At 42.2% G+C, this 27,292-nt stretch overlaps 1 protein-coding gene across 2 annotated transcripts in view; it reads left to right on the top strand.

Moving 5' to 3' along the window:
• Positions 1 to 11,836: 11,836 nt before the first annotated feature.
• Positions 11,837 to 27,292, top strand: part of CTDP1 (CTD phosphatase subunit 1) — a 100,595-nt gene continuing 85,139 nt past the window's right edge. Inside the window, exons 1-2 of one of the 2 annotated variants that reach the window (XM_071450618.1) lie at positions 11,837 to 12,367; positions 26,319 to 26,402. In XM_071450618.1, the coding sequence (XP_071306719.1) occupies positions 12,030 to 12,367; positions 26,319 to 26,402 (422 nt within the window). In that variant the 5' untranslated portion in view covers positions 11,837 to 12,029. The remainder of the gene's footprint in view (positions 12,368 to 26,318; positions 26,403 to 27,292) is intronic. The other variant, XM_071450610.1, reaches the window with a different exon arrangement.

Here is a 27,292-nt window from a genome sequence, read left to right as displayed (position 1 = left end):
TGAAGTTACACTGCAAAGAAAAACACAGGTTTTAGAAATGTTACATACATAGGCTGAAGTCTAACACTCAGTGTAAGAGTAGCAGTTCTCTCAAATATGGTTAAGAGTGCTGGGTGCTAACTATAGAAAATGCATTTTTCCTCCATTAAGTCTTCCAGTGCAGGCTGGTTCTGTATCAGATCATATTAGTCATCCCAGAAACCTTCTGAAACATAATACCGCCCTTCATTGGGAAGGGGACAAAACAGAACTGCAGCTCTGGAACCTTTATCACACCTCCAGGAGCACTGCTGAACTCTACTCTTTATTTATCTGTCAGTGGACTACTGGGACTACTAAACACATGTATATAAGTTTTTAAAAAATGGCATCACTAACTGATAGATACTATTTGAAGAACCCTTTAGCTTTTGTTTATCAAACTGTCTCCAGTAAGAGCTACACTCTTTGTAAAGATTTAGCCATGCAGTCAGTGCGATGGTCTAGCTTGGAAATTTTAAGTATCAGTGAGATGTTGAGTGTGTGAGAGTGTGTGTTTATGAGTGTGTGTGTCAGCAGCAGTTCAAAGCAGGATGTGTTGTTGAAAACTTGAATTGCATGCAGCAATGATATAGACCTGATAAGACTTTACTGTATTGCATCCTGATAAATGTCACGGAGCAAGAAACACCATCAGCATCTCACTGTGAAGACCAAACCAGAAAATAGCACCAGTGGTGGCAAGCCAGTTGAATCAACAACCAGCAGTGCCCAGGCCTGAGAGCTTTCTTCAACTCTGCCATCACCTAAAACATCTTGGGCATGAGGTGCTGCCTCCTCTTGCCCGTGCTGGCACCCAAGATGCAAGCCAGATAGGAGACCTAATTAACAACTGTTTGGTTTTGTCAGGTACATTTTCAGATAAAACTAATTTCCTGATTCGACATGCAAAAAGAAAATGGGAAGGTGAAACTGGACAGAGAGAAGGAAGGCTGAACTGACCTTCTGAACATCATTTGCAGCTCTGTTGGCAGGACATGCTCTGAGACCACACTGGCAGGGAGTGTGCCTTAGCACAAAGACTAAGACATTGCAAAGATGCAATGTCAGGACAAAAGTTCTGTAAATTCAAAAGCCACTTAGAGTACATCATGTAAACAACCTTTGCAATACAGGTTTTGCATTGTGGGAGGAGGTGTGAATTAATTAAATGCAGAGTCAGCATACAAAGAAAGCTGAAGTACATTTCTGAAATATGGCAGCACCTCACGTGCAGCAGCAGCATTGTTTTCTTATTGGTTCTGTGTTTTCACAATCCACTCTATTTCAAAGGAAACCAGTATATCTTTGTTTTCAAAATGGAAAAAAGCAGTTCTGGTTTTAATTTTCTGTCTAACTATGTTGTCACACGCACAAGGCACATACACAGATAATTGAAACAGACTGACAATTAAAATCTTGCACTGCCATCCTGTGGTGAATGCCAGTAAAACAGGAGGTTGTTCTGCTCATAGACACGCGGGTGATCCTCTCGGAAACGCGGAGGCTACACAGAAGAGCCAGCAACAGCTCAAGCACCAAAAGCCAGCTCCGTGTTACCCCGGAGAGTAGAGTAGAATCTCCAATTACATTATTTCTCATTATTCCTCCAGGTCTTCTAGAGACCTTTCGGAAGACACACAGCCCATCCCCAGGAATACAGATTCTTTTATGGGAAACTATTCTGGATTAGCAGTGAATAGCACCTAAGACACAGCAGGCCAGGTACGGTAAGCACAGATGGGCTGGAGGGGAAACATCAGAAGTCACTGAGAACTTGACAGGGCTTTAACTGGCAGTCTGGGGAGTACTTTGGGCTTGACTTTGACCTATGAAAAGTATAGCAAAGTTCACTTGTAAATAGGTCAGAAATTCCTGCTCACTGGCTAAATGAATTTTTTTCCAGTGAATCACTACTAGGCTTAAGAAGAAAAAAAAAGGGGGAGACCAGCCAAAAGGGCACAAAGTCAGCCAACAAGGGAAAGAGAGAAAAGGAGATGTCATACAAATAGCGTGCAAAGTATGCAGTTGAAAAGTAAAATGTTTACCAGATCTTGACCACAATTGAATTCTATGTGAGGATAGCTCTGACTTGTGCTATCGCACCTGATGCTAGTTTTTCTACTATGATTTTTCTCCTATAAAAATGTACATTTAGTATACTGAATGTTGCCCCAGATGCATACACTGTTCACTTACTTTTCTAAGACAGCAGCATTTTTGTCAAACCGAGAAGAATAGAACACATAAATTTCTCCAAGAACCAGTGGTGGAGTGGTTCATCAGTACAGTGTGGCTTCATAGCTTACTATATCTCCATCAGGGGACTAACCTCATAAACATTGTCATAGTCTAGGACTGCACAACAAGAGCTGGCCTCTCCACCTGTGTGATGCATCAAAAGCTATAAAAAGCTGGCATCTGGAAGAGAGAAGATCCTGACTGAGGATCATTTCTCTCCTCTGTTTTAAAAGTGCCCATCAGAAAGATCAGGGGGAGTCCAAACTTTGCCATCCTGAGAACAGATTATAAAAATGTCTCCTGCAAAATATCCCTAAATGAGAAAAAAAAACCCTCAGAACCATCCATACAGCAAGTTTTCAGATTAAGTAAAAGGGGGAACAAGATTTACCTCTCAGCTTGTGCAGACACCCACGTGGCTTCTACATGTTTCAATATATGATTATGGGTTTATTAGTAATGTGTATGGAACCCCACTTTCCCCAGTTCAGAGGCTCACAACTAGAGCGACTGCCATAATTTATGGTTTTTTTAAGATCAGCTTATGAAGCTTCCATGATTGTCTCTTACATAGTATATGCTATGTCTTCTTTGATCATTTATTGTCCTGTCTTCTCCCTTCTTCTTCAGATGTTCTTCTTTTCATCCCTGCTTTGAATAAAATAAAATTATGCTTACCTCACTCTTGTCACCTGGTAATGACTTCTGTCTCCAGCATGTCCTTCCTCAGCAAGACACCAGACCAAATGACTTTTTTGTTGTCCCTTCAATCAGCAGCTCCCTGATTGATCACTTTTGATTCTCTTTATCTTCTTCGCAGTGCTATGACTTTTCTTTGCTTAAAAATCACAATTGACAGCTTCTTTCTTCCCCCTCTACATAACTGCTTGGTTTTCTGAACTTTTCCTGATACACAATAAGCAGGGAAGTATTACCTCCAATCCTGTTCTGAACTTTGAATTTATCTGTCCCATTTTGCCTGTGTAGAAGAAATTCTTCTTCTGTGTAGAAGAAACAATATGATTTTTTCCCAGTTTAGTAGAACTTTTTTCTCTGTTGCTCTAAATAAACATTTTTTTTCTTGTTTAAGTAAGAGTTTTCTTAGTATTTTCAATATTTGTTTTTCTTAAGAACCACCCTATTGCACTCTGCTAGAAAAAAGACAGTGGAGAAAGGCAAGTCCTTCTACGCTGGGGGAGCACTTCAGCCCCACCACCTGCCAGGGACAGGGCAAAAATTGAGATCTGATAAAAATTTATTTCTCTTTTTTCTTCCCCTTCCTCTTCCCCTTCCCCTTCCCCTTTCCCTTCCCCCCCCCCCCCCCCCCTTTCCTTTCTCTTTTTTTTCCCCCAATTTTGGCCTGCCATAAAGAGAGGGGCAGGGTAAAAGTTGAAAAATTTGGACTCAATAAACCTTTCACACAAGTCTGATAAGAAGAGCAGCTGTTTCATTATGGCAGGGCTTTCTGGCTGGTTTTCATTTCTATACATTTTCCAGTGGATGTGAGGGGAAAAGAAATTTTCCCAGCTGTAGACTACTAGACAGCAAAGTGTCTTTCTTAATCACCATCCATGGACTCAGCAGTCCCAAAAGCCTGCACAGCACAGACTGGAAATCACTGCTCTAACATTTTGCAGTCACAAACAGCCTAGGTTATAAAAATTCCCCATCCTGTCTGGTTGATGGCCCAGTCTAGCACTTGAATGAACTTCTGTTGTGATGGCACAGGAAACTCTGTCATCAGTTTCTCTTCTGAAATGAAAATGTTTAGACATGTCTCACTTCTGAAGAGGAGGAAGGGATTTAAGTTGTATGTATCCCTGCTAAGGAAAGGGAGAAGTGTTCATTCACGCTTCCGAGTCATGCACTTCAAAATTATGTGGGCTTTGAGATGTGAAGTGTGACTGTGAAGGCATCGTGGGAGCAGCCCTAACCTAAATAAATAATGGTTTACTTTATGACTAAAGACAGCAACCTGTAGGGTTTTCAAGGGCAGGACCAAAAAGATGTGTCTGTGCTGGTGTGTGTATGGGTAGACGGCCACATACCTGACGATGTGCATGCAGTAATCTCCAGTGCAGCTGATCTGGCATAAGCCAGTCTTGATGCTGTTATACAGAAAAACTTCCATGCACAGGTATTTGCACTGCTGAACATACACCTGTGCAATACTAACCCCACTCACAGAAAGGAACTGCAGGGAAAATGTAACACTAACATTCACAAATGGTTCGTTTTTTATATCTTCTTCTTTCAGGTTGCCCAAGAAAAACAAAAATTAAAAAGCTAAATTAGTCTCTGCTATATTTCCACTGAGGAGCACAGAGCTTTGCCAAAGATATTTTCTGGGAAAAAAAAAGATCCTCTGTTAACACAGTATGAAAACCACATTTTCAGACACTAAGAGACAGCCGATGGAAAAGCTGCTGACAGTGCAATTTAAACTGCCTGCTAATTGATTATTGCAATGCTAAGAATTTGCATTATCTCCTTTTGAAGGCAATTGACAATATTTCTGATAGTTCAGTGGGAGTGGGATCAAGCTGCAGATCTGCATTTTATTGTATTCTGTGTGTTAAAGTCATTCCCTGGGTTGCTTCTGTAAAAGCCAGGAGAAATACTGGCAGAAGGTCTTTGGCTAAGAATTCAAGAATCTAGAGTCAGGAAAGGATTTCCAGAATGGAAACTACCCAAACCTCTTTCACACAGGATGCTCACATCCAGCACAAGCTGCCTTAGTTTCTGATAGTAAGCCCTGCCAGCTTTTGAGAAGGGTAAAGCTTCCCTTCCTACTGGATTGCTCAAAACACAGGATGAGGTTATTTAGCTTCCCCAGCTGGAATCTGTCACTGGTTATCACAGTGGATACAATAAGGTGTCAGGGCACAGAAGAGCTGTGAGACCTTTTAAATGCCTCCATATTTTTTCATACTATTTAAAAGTGATACCACCTTGCAGACTTCTTGTACTGAGGAGTTATACATAAACAGCTACAAACTCCCTGCCATAGGGAATGGCCAATCTGTGACTCCTGAACAACTCCTGCATCACTTCTGAGTAGTTCAGCAACAGCTCCCATAATAACATTACATCATGTAATTGGCAAAGGGGCTGTCTAGCACCAGGGCAGCTGGTCCATTCAAATCCCCAGCCACAGGGGAAGCTGAGAGTGACTTTGCCCAGACACCCTGTGCCCCAGCTGCACACCTGGGCTCCAGGCTGGAGAAGGGTCCCTGGGCTGCTGGTGAGCTGCTGTCACGGCCTGTCTGCAAACCACCCCACAGCTCTCCCAGGAGCACTGAGAGATGGAGCAAGAGTCTCATGGCTCTCCCCCATTTGCAGATCTCTCTAAGCCACTTGGAGATTTTGGGAGGTTGACCACCTTGTACTCTACACACTCCCAAGGATTACTATGGAACAGGTATTAGTGAGGATTAAGTATGCTGTGACAGGCTTACAGCATCAGTCATCAATGAATAGGAAAACACTCAGCCAAGTCATCTTTAAGAGGCATTATATAATAAATTTTGAATTTGCATTAAAGCTACAACATATAAAGCAGGGTAACGTGTTTTTATTTTAAAAGAAGTCTTAGCTAAGCATGTTTCAACCTTAAATAACTACACTGCAGATTATCTTGTTTATCTTCTTAGAAGTCAGCCGTATTTTTACAATGTATGTATTTTTAAAAATCGATCATTTTCAAAGAAGTGCTTTGCTGCAGGGCTGTATCTACCGCCACAGTGCTTTCACCCAACAGTTCTGTGAATCTGATATCTACACCATATGCTTTTGTTCATGCTAGGTATTCAAATACAAAGGCGTGGTTAAATTCTGATGTCCTTTTTGAGGGGAAGACTGGGAAAAACATCTGCCTCTTGATGGAAGCAATCTGGTATAACCAGACATGAAGTCAAGCATCCTAATACGGTGCGCTCCTTAGGATTCTACTAGCTTCATAGAATTACAGATTCTTCCCCTAATGCTCTCATCACACACCATCTCAGGGATTTTCCCTTGCACCTACCTAGGATTGATTGGTGCAAATATTTTGTCAACTTTTGTCTCAGGGTAATCAATATAACAAAAAACAATAATAATTATTATGTAGATTTCTGTTGTTATTCTCCCATCTGAGCTGTTCATCTGCACAATTACAGGTGCAGAGAAAATCACAAAATAGTTACTGTGGAAGGAGGGGCTGCAGAGGCTTCCTGAGGTCAGCAGTATTGCAGAAGCTGCAGCACACCTTTAGTTTGTTCCAGAGATAAGAGTTAACATATCAGAATTGCTAAGGGGAGGTGAGCTCTTCTCACTTCATCCCTGACTTGAAGTGTCAGAATTCAGTCGCTCCATCAAACCCACCAGTGAGGGATCAAATATTGTGTATCCTTACCCCTCCAAGGAGGCCTGGTAAGATAGATATGACATTGGAACATAGAAAAGCTGTGTGGTAGGCCAGCTTTCAAGAAAACGACAGGTGTTAAAGCTGCATGACCTTAAATGGGTGTCTTTGAGTGAGGGGGATTAGCAGGCAAAAGGAAAACAGAGCAACCATCAGTTTGATATGTGTAGAGCAAATAAAGCCAGACCATTTTTGTGCCATGGTTCTGCTCTGCTGCCAAGACTATCTTCCCCACAGACAATAACGCGAGTAATAATTCAGTACCAACAAAGTTTGTTTACCTGAGCTAACCTTCAAACACAAGGCAAGATTACACTTAGGGAATATGGACAAAATTGACAGTCTTTCCTGGTTTTCTTTAAGAGGTTATTCTCTAGGGCAGAAATGGGGAAAAAAAAAAAAAAAACCAAAAAAAACTAACCACCACCAAACCACCAAAGATGCCTATGAATATAAATATGAATATGAAGCTTGTCCCTGGTGCTTCATGCTGTGCTAGGAGTGTCCTGTCACCAGTTTTCCACTCACAGATGCTTTGCCCAGGGGACAATATCAGGAACAATACTGTTTAACATTATCATTAATTGTCGTAGCGGCGGGAGAGATGCGACACACTATATGCGATGAATAGCAAATCTCGAAGTTTATTGAAACTCTACACATATTTATATTAGTGTTAATGAAGCTTATACATATTGCAAAAGCCGAGCTCATTATTGGTTAAAGCACACTTAGATCAAACACACTTACTTCTATCTCTTAACAATTATTTTGCTTCTATGTGTACATTCTTCTAATTTCTCTACCTTGGGATAGCTACATTTTCTGGCAAGCAATTTTCTCTCTCGTCTTCCCGTTTTAGAGAAGGTCACTGTGACCTTCGCCCATAATTGGGCACCGGTTGCTCAGTTCCCAGCTTGTTTCTCTTACCCTTATCCATCGGTATCACATCGGAATGTCTTTTCTCAGCTAACCAATTATCCAAAAAGCTCTCTACAATTAATGACCTTGACCATGGTGCAGAGTGCACATTCAGCAAGTCTGCAGCTCATACCAAGCTGGGAGGAGTGGGTGACAGGCTAAATTGCTGTGCTGCCATCCAGAGGGACTTTGACACCCTGGAGAAATGGGGAGAGAGGAACCTCATGAAGTTCAAGAAAAGGAAATCCCATGTTCTGCCTGTAGGGAGGAACAACTCCAAGCATCTGGACAGGCTGGAGGCCAAGTGTCTGGGAAGCAGCTCTGCAGTGCAGGCCCTGAGGACCCTGATGGCCACCAAGCTCCCCTTGAACAAGTAAAGGTAAACTTTGCAGCAAAGAAGACAACAGCATTCTACGCTGCACTAGGAAGAGCACTGCCAATAGGTTTAAGGGAGGTGCTCCTTCCCCTGCACTCAGCACTGGTGACCCCACATTGGGTGTGCTGGGGCCAGTGCAAGAGACTGGAATAACAGGAGCAAAGGGGCACAATGCTATTAAAATGCTTGGAGCATCTGTCACGTGAGAAGAGATGAGATGAAATGAGAGAGAGAGCTGGGATGGTTCAGCCTGGAGAACAGAAGGCTCCAGAGGGATCTTACCAATGTGTATAAACATTTGATAGAGATGGGGGAGGGTTGATAAAGAAGACAAAGACAGACTTTTGTCAGTGGTGCCCTGTAAAAGGACAAGACACAATTGGCATGAACTGAAGCATACAAAATTCCACTTAATCACAAGAAAAAGCTTTTTTTCAATGTAAGGTCAGTTGTACACTGGCACAGGTTGCTCACAGAGGCTCTAGAGTCTCCGTCCTTGGAGACAGTCAAAACCCAATTGGACGTGACCCTGAGAAACCTGCTAGTTGCCCCTGCTTTGAGATGGGGAGCTAGGACTAGATGATTGCCAAAGGTCCCTTCCCACCTCAGCTATTATTTCATCCTTTCCTTGACTATTATGACAACCAGTCTTGATGGAATTGGATTTTGCTAGATTTGGAAGTCTAAGAAGTTTTAATAGTGGAATTCCTGATGAATTCTCCTGATCCTTGAGGCTACCTTTTTTCCTTTGCACTCTCGAGGCAGTGGTCAGCCTGCTGTCCCTGAGCAAAACAGTATCAATCCACTCTACAAAAGAAAGAAGGCTGGGTGTGAGATAAAAACACTGAGGTGAGAGTTGAGGAGAAATCCTGCAAGTCAGCACTTCCTGGTAGAGTTTGAAGGTGGCCTCATTAGAGCTCACTGGGGGTTCAAAGTTCAGTTTTCATGTGGAAGAGAACAAGGGCATATTGCTTCAGTGCTGATTATTTTTATTTTCATTTCAGATTTTCAGATTTTATTTATTTCAGATTATGAAAGAGGAAATAAAGTAACACAAGTAGTAGAGAGATGGAATACTACGCAAAAAGTACTCACCTTTTATGAAGCAGCTTTACCACATGTGCAGGACAGCATGAAAAGAATATTAAGAATAATACACAATACAATATGCCATTGTATCTGTGTACAAGGAGCTGATAATAGAGGCACAGCAACTTTCACTCCAAAATTTCCCAGTTTCTGGTTGTTGGTGATGGTGGCTGTCTCACAACCCAAGCTCATAATGATGTTCATAGCGATGTTTGGCAGGTCCAGTTCCCAACCAGTCCACACTGGCCTTGTTTTAGGGTCTCTCTTAACTAATGTTAAAAGGGAAAAACTCAGGAGTACCTACTGTTTGGAGACTGCCTGTAGACTGTATGCTGACAGGCTTCTCCCTGTTAAGGAAACTTCCCTGTCTGACCATCCAGGAGCCCTCTGACATCACCTAATCTGGGACCAAGGCCCCTTTGGCAGCTGCATCCCCCATACTCCCAGACAGACCAGGTTTCCTTATGGGCTCAACCCCAGGTTTCCTTTAGCAGAATCTCAGACATCTTGACCCTTAAAATAATTTAATCATGGTGCAATATAAAAAATAACAGCTTGAGGTGGGTACCTCTAAGGAGCGGCAAAGGAAACCCTGGGCTTTTATACCCTTTAAGTTCAAGTATGGAAAAGTCTGGAGTCACCAGCTCCTCCTGTGTCTCTGGGTTGCCCAGGTCCCCTGGGTACACCACAGGTCCCCAGGCCCTTTGTTATGCAAAGGGTTGGCAGGTCATGGCCTCTCGCCTTGGGCTCAGGTTCAGTTTCCTGCCCCTCCAGTGCTCCACCTGCAGCTCACACTGCACCTGCATACTGAGCTATGGGCACTACATGTATTCCTCAACATCCCTACCAAAATCCTGTCCACTAGCAAGCCAGTCACTCTCTGGAAAAGACTCCTTGTGGAAGACCATGGCATCTGCTGCTCTGAGTTCTTAGGTCAAGATGTTAATTCAGGGAACAGCAACGAGGTAAAAAGATTTGGTGCACTTGCTAAACAAGCACTAGAGATCCTGAGGTAGTTGAGCATTCCCATGGAAGCTCAGAGCATCTCATTGCTCCATAGCAGGCTGCACAAGGTTTTGCACATGGCACAAGGCCTCCATCCTTGGCATGTGGCTGAAGAGATAAAAGTACCCTGCCATGTGGCTGCCGTGGGTGGGAAGCATGTCCATGGCATCTTTTGGTGGAGAACATACACCCTTAGGGATGTCTCTGACCTCAGCTCCAGTCAGCCCTGCTGGGCTTGTTTGGCTGTGCCTCTGCTGGGCCATGTCCACATCCAAGCTCCTCCGTGGCTACATCCACATCCAAGCTCCTCTCTGCCCTATTCCTCCTCCCTGCCCTGCCAGTGTACTGCGGTGTGGGGCCAGTGCCACGGGGAGCTGGCTGCTCTGCCAGGCAAGGGTGCCCTCCTCTTCCACCTGCCCTCCCACCCAGGGGAGAGCTGGAGAATGCTGCAGAGCTTCCACAGGCTCCTCAGGGTCCAGGCCTCAGGCAGCACCCACATAGAGCAGAGTGAGGTGACTGTCCAAATGTGTTCTGCAAAGGTGCAGCCTCACCTCGGGTGCTGTGTGCAGTTTTGGGCACCACAATATAAAAAACATATAAAGCTCTTATAGAGTCTCCAAAGGAGGTCCACAAGGATGGTGAAGGGTCTTGAGGGGAAGCTGTATGAGGAGCAGCTGAGGACACTTGGTCTGTTCTGCCTAGAGGACACTGAGAGGGGACTCAGTCCATAGCTTCCTCACAACACGAAAAGCAGGGGCAGGCACTGATCTCCTCTCTGTGGTGACCAGTGCCAGGACCCAAGGGAAAGGCCTGAAGCTGTGTCAGGGGAGGTTTAGATTGGTGCTCTGGATTTTGCTAGGGTAGAGTTAACTTCATTCACAGTGGCTGGAATGGGACTGTGTTTTAGATTTGTGCTGAGCACAGGATTGCACAGGATTGATAATTTACAGATGTTTTTGTTATTGCTGAGCAGGACTGGCACAGAGCCAAGGCCTTTTCTGCTTTCCATACTGCCATGCTGGCAATGAATGTGCAGGTGCTTGGGAGGAGACACAGCCAGGACAGATGAAGTGACCCCAACTGACCAGAGGGATATTCCAGACCCCACAACATCATGGTCAGTAAATAAAGTGGAGGGAGGAATGAGGGAGGGGGGGGCATTGGGAGTGATGGTGTTTGTATTCCCAACTTGTGACACGTGATGGGGCTCTGCTCTCCTGGGGATGGCTGAACACCTGCCTGCCCATGGGAAGCAGTGAATCAATTCCTTGTTTGGCTTTGTTTGAGCACATGGCTTTTGGTTTTCCTGTCATCCTTTCAACCCATGAGTTTTCCAGCTTTTACCCTTCCAAGCCTCTCCCCAGTTCTGCTGGTAGGGCAGTGAGAAAGTGGCTGTGTAAGGCGTGGCTGCTGGCTAGGGCTAAACCAAGACAGTCGGATAACAGGAAAATAAAAGGGGCTAAGCCGAGACAGTAAGTCGGATAATAGAAAAATAAAAGGGTCTTCACCTAGAGTATGGCTGAGCACTGGAACAGGCTCTCCAGGGAAGTGGTCACAGCACCAAGCCTGACAGAGTTCAAGAAAGGCTCAGACAACGCTCTCAGGCACATGATGCGATTCTGGGGGTGTTCCGTGCACGGCCACTAGTCGGATCCCAAGATGCCCGCGGGTCCGAACTCGGGATATTTCCAGTTCCGGTTCTGTGAGGCCGCTCGGGGCCGGCGGGCGGGGCGCGGGGGCTGCCGGGAGCCGTAGTTGCTCCCCGCGCCGCCCTGCGGGCCGGGCCGCCACCGCCTGTGCCTTTAAGCGAGGCCGGACGCGCGGCGCGGCGCCTGCGCGGAGCTGTCGTGACCCCGCCGCCGTCGGCACCACCCGTGACTGTCGGGGCGTCCCGAAACGCCCCGGCGGCGGTAGCGCCAGGTCCGTCCCTACTGCCGGGCACCCCCGACTCACCCTCCGCCGCCGGACGGGGCGATGGAAGAGCGGCCGGAGCGGGGCAGCGGGCCCGGCGCGGAAGGCCCGGCGTCGGTGGCGGAGATTCGCGCTCCCGGTCCGCGGCCGCTGCGTCTGCTGGAGTGGAAGGTGTCGGTGGGGGCGGCGGTGCAGATCGGGTCGGTGCTGGCGCTCTGCGCCCCGCTGCCGCCGCCGCCCGCCCCGCGCCCCGCCGGCCCCGCCGCCGCCCCGCTGCCGCCCGCCGCCAGCGGCGCCTCCGCCCGCCCGCAGCGCGGCGGCCCCGAGCGCAGGCTGCGCGCGGAGCGGCCCGGCGTGGTGCGCGAGCTGTGCGCGCGGCCCGGCCAGGTGATCGCGCCCGGGTGAGTGCGGGCCGGGGGCGGGCGGGCGAGGGGGCCGCCTTGGCGGGACGCGGCTTTCGTGCTCCTTCCGAGGGGCCGGGCCGGGCCCTGCTCACAAAGGCTCTTCCTCTGGGGAAGAGCGCAGGGAAGCTGCCGTGCGAGGAGGAGGAGGAGGAAGCGTCCGGGGAGGTGCCGAGGGATCGTGCTCCAGTCCCATGTTTCAGAGCTGAGTCCTTTGCCGTGAGCTCTGTCTCAGAGAGCGGTGCGTCCCTCCTGCTGTGTCGGGGTTCTCTAAACACTGCGCTTACTGGAAGCGCCACTTAGAAATCGCAAAATCACAGAATGAGTTAGGTTGAAAGGGACCACAGTGCGTCATCTGGTCCAACCTCGCTGCTCATGCAGGGTCGCCCTACGGCATGTTGAATGGGATTGCATCCAGATGGTTCTGGAATATCTGCAGTGAGGAAGGCTCCACAGTCTGGGGAACCTCTTCTAGTGTACAGCCACTAGCACAATAAAGAAGTTGTTCCCCCTGTTCAGGTGGAACTTCCTGAGCATCACTTTCTGCCTACTGCCTCTTCTCCTAATAGACTCTTCTTAGTTTGGTGGTTAGGTTGGTGCAAAACTCCGGAGCAAACAGATAATTTTGTGCTCCATAGAAGGAATTTTAATGGGAAACAACAGTGCGGCAAGGCATTATAAAATTATTAAGTACCTTACACGTAATATTGGGTGTCTAAATGTTTTTAATACTGTTGATGTTTTAATGTATAAGACTTCACAAATACAGTCAAGATTTTATATTTCAGAACAACAAGGGACTAAAAAAGACCTTTTTCGTATAGTTTAGCAATGGGTTTGGCTAATAAGGTTGTATGTTCGTTGACTTAAATTCTTAAATGCCTGATAGTGGGGCGCTCAGATTTCTACGTTGAGTTGGGCGAATAGCCTGCTACCCTGTACTTTAAGCAGATTTATTCTTTCTCATCAGGAAACTAGTTAAACATCTACTTCTGTTTTATGACAGCAAGCTATTTACTTTGATTGCAGTTGTCTTGATTTTTAGGTGGGAGCAGCCAGGCCTAAACTTTCTTGATTGAAATTTGCTAGTATATGGAAAGCATCTGTGTATGGGGGTGCTCTGAGAGGTTCAAGAAAAACTAGTCTGATGCATTTTTATATCAGTCAGTCATATAATGTGCTACTGAAGCTGTGTGTTTCTTGCTATAGAGATAAGACAATGGCTTTTCTTTTGTGCTACATCAGCATTCTGCTTTTGCATCTGGTGCAGCATGGGCAATCTTTAATACCTGATGTAGAACAAAGGTACTGTAAATGCTAGGTCAAACGAAAAAAGATCTTAAAAATACAGACTGGGATTTTAAAATGCCATATGCATGATGAAATTCATGTTGCTAGCACTGAATAAAAGGGGAGATAATTTTATCTGTTTTTTCATTGTGTTAGCTAAGCACTTGGAAGGAAAACCAAACTAAAAATATTATAAGTGAAAAGTAAAATCGATTTAAAGTAGTCTGGGTCTGCTGCTGATTTAGCAGCATTTCAGTTTTAGCTTTGCTCCATGTTAACTTCATGGACTGGAATGCACCAATTTTTATACATTGTTCTTACTGGATTTGTCCAGTCAGTTGATTATAATTAGCAATTCTGTGCTTTGAGACAATTAGAAAATAAATTGTGTTCTTTATTACTGTTGTTCTTGGCTTCTGGAATATTTGTATCTCACAAAACTGAAAGATTGTAGTTGATATTGACCATTGCAAGATGTTATGCTTCTGGAATTCTGACTTTTCAGTCAGGTTCCTCTCTTGCTTGTTGCTGTGGTATTTAATGGGTGAGTGCAAGGGAAAAGTTCAAGTTAAGAGCATGGCCTAAGGGTAGTGGAACTATTCAGCTATTGAAGACATAACTGCATTTCTTTGGTCACTTAAAAGTTTGTTTTGGCAAACATTTGATCTCTTGCCTGTGGCTTCCCATTTTGTGGCATCAAAATAATGACATTTCACTAACAGTATTTCAATATGTGTTAAGATTTTGCATTATTAAAACACAGGTGTGATTAAAGTAAATAACAGCTGAAATTTATTCATCATCAGCAGAAGATGCCCTTTTTATAATCCAAACTGTCCAGAATGGTAGGTGTCATGCTGCCTTTAGAAAAATGAACTTGGCTGATTTAGCACTGAATTCTCTTTAAACCAAAGATACTTGCAAGTATTTGTCAGACCCTAAAACACTGTAGAAGTACTGTTTCTATTCAAAATACTTTTCCTTTTCATTAGAACATGAGAACATAAGTTGATCAAACCTTTTTATTTGAGGATAAACAATATAAGTGGCTGAATTTTCTTCTTTGTCAGATCATAATATTTCTGGAAATAAAGACATAATTTAGCAGAAGTCTCTCCCAATTAAGAATACACATTTCTAACTTTTGATTATCTTTCTTTCATATTAAGCATGAGATGGAATCTTTTGCTGCATGAAAGTAATTTTGCACATTTACGGCACTTTTTTTTTTTTTGTGGTGTTATTACCCACTTTTTAGCATTGAGAGGGGTGCAAACTTTACCCAGAGAAGAGCCCAAGGCATGCAGCCAGTAGCTAACTTTTGCTTATTCTTGCAGAAGTAGGCTTGCACCACATGTCAGACTGGAACTTGAGAGAGAAAGGTGTCTAACCTTTTAGGACTGTAAATAACAGGGAATACAGGAAGCAGTTAATGAAAGGCCTTTGATGTTAATGAAGTGTAATTTTGATGGGTAGCAGGAGCAACAAATAAAGTGCCAAAAATACTGCACTGCTCTGTGTGTTATTAGTGCCAGTTAGCCATCAGGGTTAATCATTCTGAAGGTGCTACAGGTATGGCAGGATTCTGGGTTGGGTCAGTATTAATTTTTTATGCAAATATTTACCTAAGTGTTTCTAATATAAAATGATTGCCCTGCTGATGGGACAGAGTATTACAAGTGTCTTGTTTGGTTCACATTAGAAGAGTCTTCTGAAATATTTATTACCTGTATATTTAATCTGGGTATCTTTGTGTCTTACCACATACCTTTAATAGTGAAAATTCACATTCTTCTACAGAGTATATTTGTGTTGTAATAAAAATCTTGTTTAAACTATCTGGTTCCTAGCAAAGCAAAACTTGTTGGTTTTGGTTTTGGAGAAGATAGCAGGAAAGAGGTGGGGATTTGTTCTCTAAAGTTCTAGATTTTTGTGTCATTGCTTGGTTGTTGGTTTTTGTTGGGTTTTTTTGGGGTTTTTTTGTGCCAGAAACTTGATTATATATTTTTAAAATAATATCTTCTTTTGGTTATCTAATGTCACATAGGCTCAGGGCCTGGTTTACTGTCCACTTAAGGCTAGACCCCGGTACCATGTATCTTACAGTCTTCCAGGGGGGAAAAAATGCTAATGAATTGCAGTTTATTTTAAAGTGGTGACACTTTTAACAAACTACAGGAAAAAGTACCTTGCTCTTTGTTAGACACAAATGTTTTCATAATATCCTGGCAAATACTTAATGAAGGTATGAGTCTAAAAAACCCCTCAGTGCCAATTGAGGATTGTTGAATAATACTTAACAATCCTCACTTAGTGTATCTCTTGTCTAATTCCTTTTTATGCGTGAATTCATCCCATTATTTTTATAGTAAGTTTCAGTACACATCTTTCTGACTTCTGTCTCCTTTTTTTTTTTTATTTTCCCCTTCTCCTTTCTGCCATGTGATACCAAGAAACATTAAAAGAAGGGTATCTCTCTGGTGTTTGGTTGAACTGGATAGTAAAAAAGATGCAAGTTCTAAATGAGGACTTTTGTCTTTCATTGCCTTCTCTTTTGCCTATTCATAGGCACCTAACAAGTTGGAAGCTCGCAGGATAGTTCATTGGACTGAATGGTAGAGGACAAAGTTCCTTTTCTTTATATGGCCTTGTTTCACAAAACTTGTAGGAGCTTCTTTATCTAAGAGGATCAAGCTGCTCAGCCAGGTTTGGTTGGAAACAGGCATCAGGCTTGGAATTTACCAGTAGTGTGGTTGTAACAGCCTTGTGTATGCAGTTTTTCTCAGTGTGGCTTTCTTAGACCATGGTTTCCTGGTTGCTTCATGCTAATATGAGAGTTGGCTGGAAGGGATGCTCAGACTTGAGTGCCTTCATCTTGCACTCAGTAGGGTGTTGGAAAACATGTAGTTAAAGATGGCTTAGTTTCTCATCCTTCCCACCCAATCTCCTGTAAAATGGTCCATAGTAATCAATTCCCTTGTTTTGTTCAGTTGCTTCAACAGGAGTGTGGTACAGGGAAAGGGGGAGTAATTTATCCTTTCAGCAGTAGCCATAGATGGGTCAGATCAAAGTGATTGTGTAAATGCCAGTAGAGTGATCAAGGGAATAAATAGCATGTCAACACTGGGGAATAACATTTTTAAAGTTGTGTGTGTTCCATTCAGCATTTTGTATGATAGTCTTCCTAATGTTCTTATCTTTAAAAGGTTTCTCCCAAATGAGGGAATTTTCTGCTCTCTTAGTTTGTACTCTGAGTTGCTCATCTTACTTGAGCTCAAGGACTTTTTGCTGTGTGTGTATGGGCCAGCAGACAGAATGAGATAGCTCATGGTAGTGTTTTATGCATCCCATCGGAGAACTACAAGCAGGTTATAGTGCTTTTTAAAAAATGTTGGTTTGTAGATGTCTGTGCTGGAAATAGATAGTATTTTTACGCAATTTTTGCCTGTTTTCTTTTGTGATTATTGCCCAAATGGTCATGGATTTTCTTTCTTAGTTATTGCTGTCTAATTTCTTTAGGGTACTTTTGAGCTTTACTTTAATACTAGAGTTGTTTATAAAACCACTCTTTTTCAAAGGCAAGTGTGCATGTTGTTTCTTCTCAGCAACTGCGATGTGGTTTTCTGTAGTTTTTCTCTTCTTAAGAGAAAATGTATGGATAAAAATTCTCACAGGGGGACTGTAATGAGACCTTTAATTTTTCTGTTGCACAATACATAGATGTTTGTCCTGGGAAGGGTTGGAAAAGTTTGAGGAAGGAAGAGAGTGACAAGACTTTTGCTTTGAATTGTTCTGAAAGTTTGTCTTGACATAGTAGCCTCAAGGTTCAGTAAAGAGCTGCCAGCCTTTAATTTTTGGGACCTCTTTTGGAAAATTATAATAGACAATTCATTGTAAGTTGTCACTTATAAAATCTTCTTATGGTTATCTATTTTGTGTAGTTAAAATTAAATTAACTTAAGGTCTTCTGCTATATGTGGATATCTGAATTGGCAGTAGTTGCCCTTTAAAGCAAATAGGGGAGCATGAAATGACTTCCTGGAGAGCAGGTAATGCATTGCAGGTTACAGTTTAAGGATCTTGATTATACATTTTGTCTAAGTTTGGTTATGTTGAAGTTCGACCTATGGAATTGGAAGTAGGGAAAGGATAGAACTGTAACCAGCAGGAGAGACTGCTGGTCTTAAAAAGGCTTTGGAAGATGGAAAGGCTCCCTTGGTTTTCTTTAACAATGTGTTGCTGTGTTAAAGGAAATGCTTTCTGTTTTAAGGTAAGAGTTGGGATATTGCCAGGTCACTATTGCACTAATATCTTAAAAAAAAAAAAAAAGGCTTTTCTGCAACTGTTCTAAGAAACAGTGTAGCATAAGGCAGAGATTTTGATACAGTGGAATTGAAGAATGCCTATTTGTTTGCTTTCTAGTGTTTTCTAGTTTGAAGATGGCATCTAAGACTTTGCAACATTTGAAAAGGTGTGAAAGGCAAATGGTCTTGGTCCAAGCTTAGTGGACTAAATGCTGCGGATTCTCATTCACAGAAGGGATGAGGGGGGACAAGTGGCCCTAACCAAAGAAAGCATTGCTCAAGAAGAGAACTTGATCAACTTTACAGCTATTTATCACACTTACCTTTTATAAGCTGAGCAGCTTTCTAAGCTGTTGTCCTCTGCTTTCAGAGTGTGTTGGGTTTCTGGGCTCACACAATGCTGTTGTCATATGGTTGCTGTCAAATGTGGAGCTACTGCTCCTCGATGAACACTGTGGTGTAACTTAGGACACCACATAATTGGTGTCCATTTTGGACACCACACCACTTGGTTCATAATTGCTCTTAAGGGTGTTAAAAGTTGTTAATTTTTCCTATGTAACTGTGTTCATCTGGTTTAACAGCAAGTCCCAGAGGATAGTATGCAGGATGTAGCATCCAGCTCAGTTTGCCACAGTATCTATTAAAGGAAAGGATGGGAGGAAGCTGTTAGACTTGAGGATTGTGCATCCTGCAGTAAACCTCTTCCCATTTTATTTGCTGTTTGGAAGTAACAGGCAAAGGGACTGTGATTGCGTAAGTGCATGGTTTTAGTGGGAAAAGTGATAAAATGTTTGGAGAAGGTGTAATATTCTGTTAATAGATGCAGCTTTCCAAGGCAGAGGGGGAAATATCACAGAATCCTCCCAGATTTCTTTGCACAGGAAGAGGTAAAGCCCATGTTTATAGCTTTGATGTCAGCTCTGTGTGTGTTTGTATTTGAAACTCTCTTTCTCTGCTTTGGTGTCCAGGCTGTGTTGGTGTTCATCTGTTGCTCTTTGTCTAGATGTGAACCTACAGATGCAGGAGGCAAACCAAATTTATTCTGGTAATTACAGGTGATCTTGACTGGGCGTAGGAGGAATGCGGGTGGTAAGTTGGTCTGAGATAAGGGGAAATTGTGCCTTTATCTGAGGGAGAGTTGTATGCCTGAAAAAAACCCAAAAAGTTAGCCAGCAGTGGAATTAGTCCGAGACTGTTGTCTGGATTTGCAACAGTTCATCTACAAGTACCATTCTTTAGTAACTAATGTGAGCATTCAAGTGTGGATTGAGAAAACTGCAGGTTTAGGTTAATTGTTGTTCTGCCAATTAGAAGGCTATACCGTCAGTTCAAATTTTTGACTGAGTGCCACTTAGATTGCCAGGGTTCATCGCATAGATTTGGTTTGATCCTGCTGTCAGGTGGATGTTCCTCAACTCCCAGGTGGAGTTTTGCAGCAGGTATTTGAGAACTGCTGTATCACTAATACTGCAGTCAGAGAGAAGTGACAATAGAAAAGCAAATTCATAAATGTAATGTCAGCATTTGACAACCGTAATGGGGGGAGTGGGCTGCAGAACTGTTTATTGCTTAAATGAATTACTGAGATATGACAGCCTGTTTTCTTCTGTGATTATTCAAAGTACTTATTGCTAGAGATACAAGTTACAGAGTTACAGGCTTGTATCTTTGTACTTCGGAATTCATTCTGTGTGAACTAGGGGTTCTATGTAAAAGCATTGAGAACTGTATTTGTACCTTCTCCCTTTAAAAAAAAATTAGTCTTGAATTCTCATAAGTAATAATACTTCTGATTTTAAATATTCTAAATAAAAAAGACATTGTAAATAATATTTGAATGATTTACTAGATCTTATGTAAGGATTATACATTGTTAACTCTTAGAAGTGGCTTTTTGAAACATGCAAGCAGCTGTTCATAGATGTCTGCATAGAAGGTGAAAGAAAGGTAACCCTCCTTGCTTGTGATGCAAACTCTTCTCCAGAAGTAAATAGAAATACTTAAAGCCTTGCAAATCATGGAAGTGGATTTACTTCAAGCTTAAAATATTTTTTGGATTATAAATAAAACCCAGAAACTCCAGGCCCATGTTTCTCTTGGCATTTATTACCTTAGTCTTAAACTGAATAGGTACTTTCTTGAAAAGTAGAAGAAAAAATTCACCAATACATTAACTCCTAGTTGTGAATAGTCTGTATTTAACAGAGGAAAAATCAACTGAAGACCATTAATTTCCCCATTAGCTTTGGAGAACTGAGATGATGCCTTCAAGTGTGAACTGTGCTTTCTGTGAGCTACTGCTCACAGCAGTTCTTACCAAGTTATCTAGGCTAGGGTATGGGGGTTTTGTTTAGGTTTTGGGGGATTTTATCAAAAGGCCTGACTTGCTTGGGTGAGGTGTCTGGGATTCATGCATATTTGAAGTGCAGCTGTGTGTGTTTGCTGTCCCTGAGTGTAAGTCAAGTGGCTGCGGTAGTGGACATTTCCTCCAACAGCTTGAAGAGGCTGTTGGCTATGTGTTGCCTGGAGCAACAAGGGCCATGTGCCTTTGTGAATCCTTGGTACTTCTAATCAATTATTCAAGGACTCTCTCTGCTTCCTCACAGATATTAATGACAGTTAAATATATAAATCCAGTTGTTAAATATTCTTACATAGTGAGACTAAGATGATTCAGGCTTTGGAAATATCCTTGCTACAAAACTGGAGTCCTATGTAACAAAGGCTGTAGTTTGATGTAAATTGGTCATAAGGGCCCTTAGTAGGGATACTAAATGCTGCAGACACACACATTTGCTTATACCAGAACAAAATACTGTTCTGGTATAAGCAAACAAAAATGTCAATGTTTCAGAAATCTGACTAATGAAACTGTAGAAGCAGGCTTTAGGTTGATTCTAACTTCATCTGACAACTAAGGGATTTTGTGCTCATATTTGTTCTAGATCAGTTGGTTGATTCAGTAATGGTTGGTATTAATAATCATAGATCTGAAGATGTGCTCATTTGGTATTTTTACCCCTTGACAGTTTGCCAGTAAAATCCCCTCGAGCATTCTGGCAAACCAAGACAGTGATTATTCTGTTCACTTGCACACCAGCATCTCCTTTTGCTGCACTAGTACTCTTGGACATCTTCTAATGCGAATTGGAAGGGCATATGACATCAAATTGAGAGCAGCAGCTTTAAGGGATCACAGTCACAACTTGGTCTTTGTGTTTCTTGTGGTATTTGAGGTCTCTCTTTATACCAAACACAGCTGAGGAAACCCAGCAATTACTTGGCTGCCAGCAGTCGCATGAGATGTGAGTCAGTGCATGGCAGTACCATCATCTTGGAAATTTGCACTATATTTTCAATGCCAGTGCATGATACCTTGAAGCAGACTTTAAGAGAATAAGTAAAACTTATGTTTCCATGACTTGGAGTTGTCCAAGCTAATCTTTACAGATAGGCAAGATAAATGCTAACAAAGTAGCCTGGTTACTGTGGAGAGAAAATGTAAGTTGTTCAAACTGTGTCTTGTCATTCCCCAGTCTTAGCCTTGTTTGTGGAACATTTGCAGCTTTGATCGGTCACCCTTGCTGGGCTGGTTTTACCAGCTGCTTGACTCTAAAACCAGCAGAAAACTTGGTTAGGGCTAATGAGTTCTACCTTGCAGGGTACTGAAATTGTCTTTTCTGGTAGTGCCAGAGGAGGGGGTGGGCGTCCCGGGGAAACATGAGGATGGGGAGTAAAGAAAGTAGGCCATTGCCTTTCTCTGGCAGCATGACATTGGAGCTATTGCCTCTGGAAGTGAAGCAAAGCTGTAATAGAAGGCCATGGTTAATGTACAGTCAGGTTAGACTTGTTCTGAGTAACAGAGGGAACTTCTCTATTCCTGTGTTATGCTGAGTATCCTTAAGATACAGAGCTGTGAAGACATATTGTGGCCTTGTGGCCGTTGTACTCGAGTGCTGCAGCTGGCCAGCCCCTCCTTATGTAAATAGTAACCTTATTATGGAAAAAAAATCTCAAGAAGTTCTTGTTTCTGTTCTTCTCTAACTCCTGTACTTGCTGCAGGAAGTGTTAGACATGCGGAAAAAGAATGACCAACCACAAAAGAAAATTTAAGAAATAATAAAGTGTTCAGGGGAATGCGTTTTGTTTGCAGTGGGTTCCCTTGATTCAGTAAACTGGTTGCTACAAGTGAGGTGTAGCACAAATAGAGCAACTCTGTTTTGGCTTTCCAGTGTAATTCAGTTACCAGGAACCAGTGCCATGGTTATACTTGATACAAAGTTCTTCCATTTGGAGTCAACAGTAATGACCAGGCTTTAGGATTAGTGCAAGCATTGTCTTCCTTTGTTAATAAAGGCAAAACCTTCATGTTGGATTTCATAAAAGCTTTCTCCCTTGGTCTTTTTTCTTTACCATGCGGCTTACTTAAAGCAGATATTATTAAAAGACTTAGTTTAGAAATAGGGTGTACGTAAGTACTGGGAGAACAGTGATGAACTTATGATCAGTTGCATCCTGAGGCTGTTGGTAAATATCTGTTCCTATTCATGATTGTGGCCACAAAAATTAAAATTTTACCTAAATGGCTCACCTAATTTCTGTGTTGTTTACAAGTACATCTGGAAGGAATGTGAGTAAGGGCCCTGAGTGGGTTTCCTTATTTACTAGTTCAAGTTTCATTCTACTAAAGACACCACGTGGGTAGTTCATGTTTCTGTTGCAGTCATTTAGCTATCATACTGGGTATTGGAATGATCTACCACCTCCATGGTTGCTCAGAAAAGAGTTTGCTTGTCACAGTGTAGTGGTTCTTACCGAGTTGCTTCACCTGGCTCATCTGCACAGTTGGGACAGTTTGTAAAACTAGAAAATCTTTTGTGCAGTTTTTTGTATCTTTTGTGGCAGTTTCCTTGGATTGCTGTTGTTGAAGTAGGCAGTTAGCTCTGCTTATCACCGAGTGGATCGTGAAGAAGATGAAGATGCTCTTAATGTTGCCAGCAGTGAAGTGTGCCCTAGTTCCTCTTATTTGGAGGGGGTGAGAGGGGAAATCTGTTTTATCTTTGTAGAAATGGAATAGGGAAAGGCTCTCTTCTTTTAAGTGGGTTTCGCTTACAACCTGGAGAAGAGAACAGGCAGAAATCTGAACCTGTGTTTGATGTATGCAGCCATTTAAAACCAGACATGCACACTTTGATTCAGCTCACTTTTGTCTGATAATTGGCTTTGATCTTGGCCATTACATTTTGAAAATCCCTCACTTCAACAGTGAAGGAGAGCTTCCAGGTGTGAAATTTAAAAAAATCATTCTACTTGAGGTCTGTGTTTGTTCCTTTTTAGTAATTAAAACACATGTGCTAAAACTTAAGTGTGCCTAGGCCTTAGTAGAGTTCAGGCTTTCCTTCTGCAGCACTAAGTAGTGTTGGGCTTTTTCCCTGAGAGAAATCTGCCTAAGATCCTGACAGTTGTAATTGAAACTTGACCCTTTGGTTATATGTTGCTCAGAGCTTTATCAGGGCTCTGGAGTTCTTCCTGTGTCCTTTGGGTTGAGCATCACAGAGAACAATATGACAGAGGACTTTGTATCCTGTGCTTTTTGTTTTATCTCCAGCACGTCAGTGTGGCCAGGAGTTCTGGTTATGTTTAGATTTTGTAGGAGCAAAATTGCTATTTTAGTGGTCGTGCTTGGTATGCAATAAGGTACAGTGGTGCTGTTTAGGAACAGTATCAATGAGTAATTTAGAACTCTAATTTTCTTACAAAAATCATTGCTCTTGCATGTCCAATTTTGAATCACATCTTGGCCCAGGAGTATGCCAGCTTCTTCTGTTGCATACCTGGAGTGTGAGGTTACCTTCACTGTGAAGTAGAGAATGTCTAGAGATACTGTGACTTCCAAGCTGGAGTTGAAAGGCTTTTTTCTTCTGAACTATTGAAAACCAATTCATATGGGGTATAAACTCAGGTGCTCTAATCTCTTAAGCATGTTTCTGTACCCTGTACTGTGGGGCATGTTTTTTGGCCTTTTAGGTGTGTCTGTAATTTCTAATTCATACACTGAACATGTGGTGAGAATGAAAAATTCTGACATGACCATTAGTGTGCATTGGTAGCCTAAAAAGGAGCTTAGCAGTGCATCAAGGTAAAAGACAGAAAGACAGAGATATTGTCAAAGGGAGCGGGGAGAAGAGACAAATGAAATAATGCAAACATAGGGGGATGAGAGGAGACCAAAATTCTGTGAAATCTGTGAAATAATCATGCAGTGAAGGGCCACTAAAGTACTTTATCTTGTGCAGTTCTTTTGAAGAGCCAAGAGTCTTGGCTTTGTTTTCTGGCAATTTGTTTTCTTTGAAATACATACCATGTTTAAAAAAAAAAAAAAAAAAGGAGATCTGAGATGCCTACACAGGAAGAGGTGTAATTTCCAAGCAGAAAATGGCTGCCAATGAAAAGGGCGTAGATCTGCACATTTGTAAATGGGAATACTGGTAGTATGATGGCTTGTGAAGACTTCTTTTGAAATAAACCTGACCCGAATCTGGTTTTTGCTCTCAAAGAGGAAAATAATCCTCACTAGGGGCACGAACTGCAGTTTTGTTCATTGTTCTTCTTCTGTTCATCATTCTCTACAGCAGTAGAGTCATCATTCTTCTGGTTGTTGAAGAACAAGGGACACATTGCAAGTAAACAGTTGCAGGTATTATTTAGAAACTGGATTTCTGCTTAGAATTCCCGGATGCTTAGTAGTCAGATATATGAATGAGAGATTTGGGCATGCAAAACAGTTTTCTTCATGTTGCAGTCTGCTTATTGCATACAGGTTTGAAGCCGTACTTCAAACACTACAGTCAGTATATGAAAGAGCTTGGATTTTGTTGGGTTTTTTTGCTTTTTGGGTGTGTTTCTTTTTTAGCTGCTTGACCTTTATTTTTTTTTTTTTTTTTAATATTAGGGAGATGCTGTAGCACATTATCACAGAGTTGGGGAATTTTTGCAATAGCTGAGGTACTGCTATCTACTTCTTAGAAGTTTTTAAAAATAGGAAGTCTGAAAGATCAGTTTCTCCATCTGTAATGAAGGAAACAAGTCTCTTATAATGACTGTTAAGTGTTTGAGAGAAAATAAATTATGATATTTTCAAGACCAGGAATTTTGAATTTTGATAACTGGATGAGGAATACTTTAGTTGGACTATTCAACTGAAAAGTAGAGTTTGTCTTCTAAAGAGTTTGGAATAGTGAATGTCACACTTCTCTGTTTCCAGCTCCAATTTCTGGTTTGGTTTAGCCATTGTTTAAAAGAAAGAATAAAATATCATTTCCTATGTCTTTATTTTACGATGTGGTGAGTCAAGGCTTAAGGATCAGAAATTAAAATATTTTTATGAGATGATTGAAGCAATATATGTCTGCTATGAAAATAATAAGATTAAATTGGTACAGAACTTGTCTGCTTCTGTGTTCGGCACTGGTGAGGCTGCATCTCAAATTCTGGGTTAAATTTTGGACTTCTCTGTACAAAAAAGACATTGAAGTCCTGGAGCATGTCCAGAGAATGGCAGTGAAGCTGGTAAAGAATCTAGAGCACATGTCTGATGAGAAACAGCTGAGGGAGCTGGAGGTGTTTAGTCTGGAGAAAAGTAGGTTCAAGGGAGGACCTTATCGCTGTCTGCAACTGCCTGAAAGGAGGCTATAGCCAGATAGGAGTTGCTTCTTCCAAGTATCAGGCAATAGGAGGAGAGGAAATTAATTACCTCAAGTTGTGCTAGGGGTGGTTCATACTAGATATGAGGAGAAATTTCTTCACAGGAAGAGTTGTCAAGCAATGGAATGTGCTGTCCAGGGAAGGGGTCAAGATGCCATCCCTGGATGAATTTAAGACATGCAGATGTGATGCTCAGGGACATGGTTTAGTGGTGGGCTTGGCAGTGTTAGGTTAATGGTTGGACTCAGTGATTTTGGAAGAGAACCTGAGCTGTTCTCTGATGTTAAAGTTTCTGCATTTGGTTTTCATTACTGTGTAGCTCAGTAGGGTATTAATGGGGATCTGTATGTAAGTGAATGTAAACTGTTTCTGACAAACAATACTTGTTCTCATTGAACTTCCTTGATAAACTGTGCTTAGAAACTGACCCTAGTATATGATTCAGTTGACTTCTTAAGTTGTGAAAATTAATAATTTGAAAATATAGATTATTGTCTTTTTCGCCATGTTGTGGCAAAAGCATATATCTTAAGGTTATGACACTCAAGTTATAACCAGAATTTATTCCTTGAATTAATTCAGTCTGTGGGTTACTAATCTACATGTCTGTAATCTGCCTTCTGTAAATGGAATGCCTATGTCTTTTTCAGGGCTGTCTTGGTGAGACTGGAAGGTTGCAGCCATCCTGTTGTTATGAAAGGCTTGTGTGCAGAATGTGGCCAGGATTTAACTCAGTAAGTATTGTCAGCTTTTTTTTCCAACTTCTCCTTGCTTCTGATGAGGAATTCAAGTTCTTCCTTCCCTCATCTAATAGAGCCATAAAATAACCTGGGCTGGAAGGGACTTGGAGGTCATCTAATTCCAACCCCCTTACCATGAGGAGGGATACCTTCCACTCAACAAAGTTGCTCAGGGTCCCATCCAGTCTGGCCTTAAACAGGGATGGGACACCTGCAGCTTCTCTGGGCAAGCTGTTCCTGTGCCTCATCACCCTCACAGAGAAAAATTTCATTCTTACAGCTCATGAAACGTACCCTTTTTTGTTTAAAGCCATTCCCCCTTGTCCTGTCTCTACACATCCTTGTAAATGGCTCCTCTCCAGGAACCTTCAGGTAGCTAAAGGTTGTAAAGAGAAGACTGCTCTGAGGTCTCCACTCATTTAGGATTTAAGAACTGTGCATGCTCTTTCTTCATTGAGGTAATATAGGGTAACTTGAGTGGAAAATATAAGGAGCATGTGTAGAGAGGTAAATTCTCAGCACACTGTTTTTCAACGTACTCACCAGAGACTGGGAGTTGTATGGTGTGTCAAGAATGGCTTGCTTAATAATCCTGAGAACTTTATCTGTGCAGGTGTAAATAGCTTAGAGGTAATAGCAGTCTCATTCATATGACCTTGCTTTATTTGTACTGTGTCTGAATGGGAGCTAGCTTGTCTCCAGTGCTTTCAATTTAAGGCTTCTTAACTGTTTTCAATTTTTTGTGAAATATTATGCCATGGAACTAAAGGAATTTAAGCCTTAGGCAAAAAAAAAGAAAGCAAATTCAAAAGATTATTGTATTTCTCCTTTGCTGTGTCTCATTGCTTGGTAAAGAGTATGTTTCTTATGCATAGCAAATTACT

The sequence above is a fragment of the Agelaius tricolor genome, unplaced genomic scaffold, assembly GCF_023055355.1.
Source record: "Agelaius tricolor isolate 1412-34295 unplaced genomic scaffold, bAgeTri1.0.p SCAF_2, whole genome shotgun sequence".
NCBI lineage: Eukaryota > Metazoa > Chordata > Aves > Passeriformes > Icteridae > Agelaius > Agelaius tricolor.
Note: the sequence above shows the minus strand (reverse complement) of the source record. Positions and strands in the feature narration are given on the sequence as shown.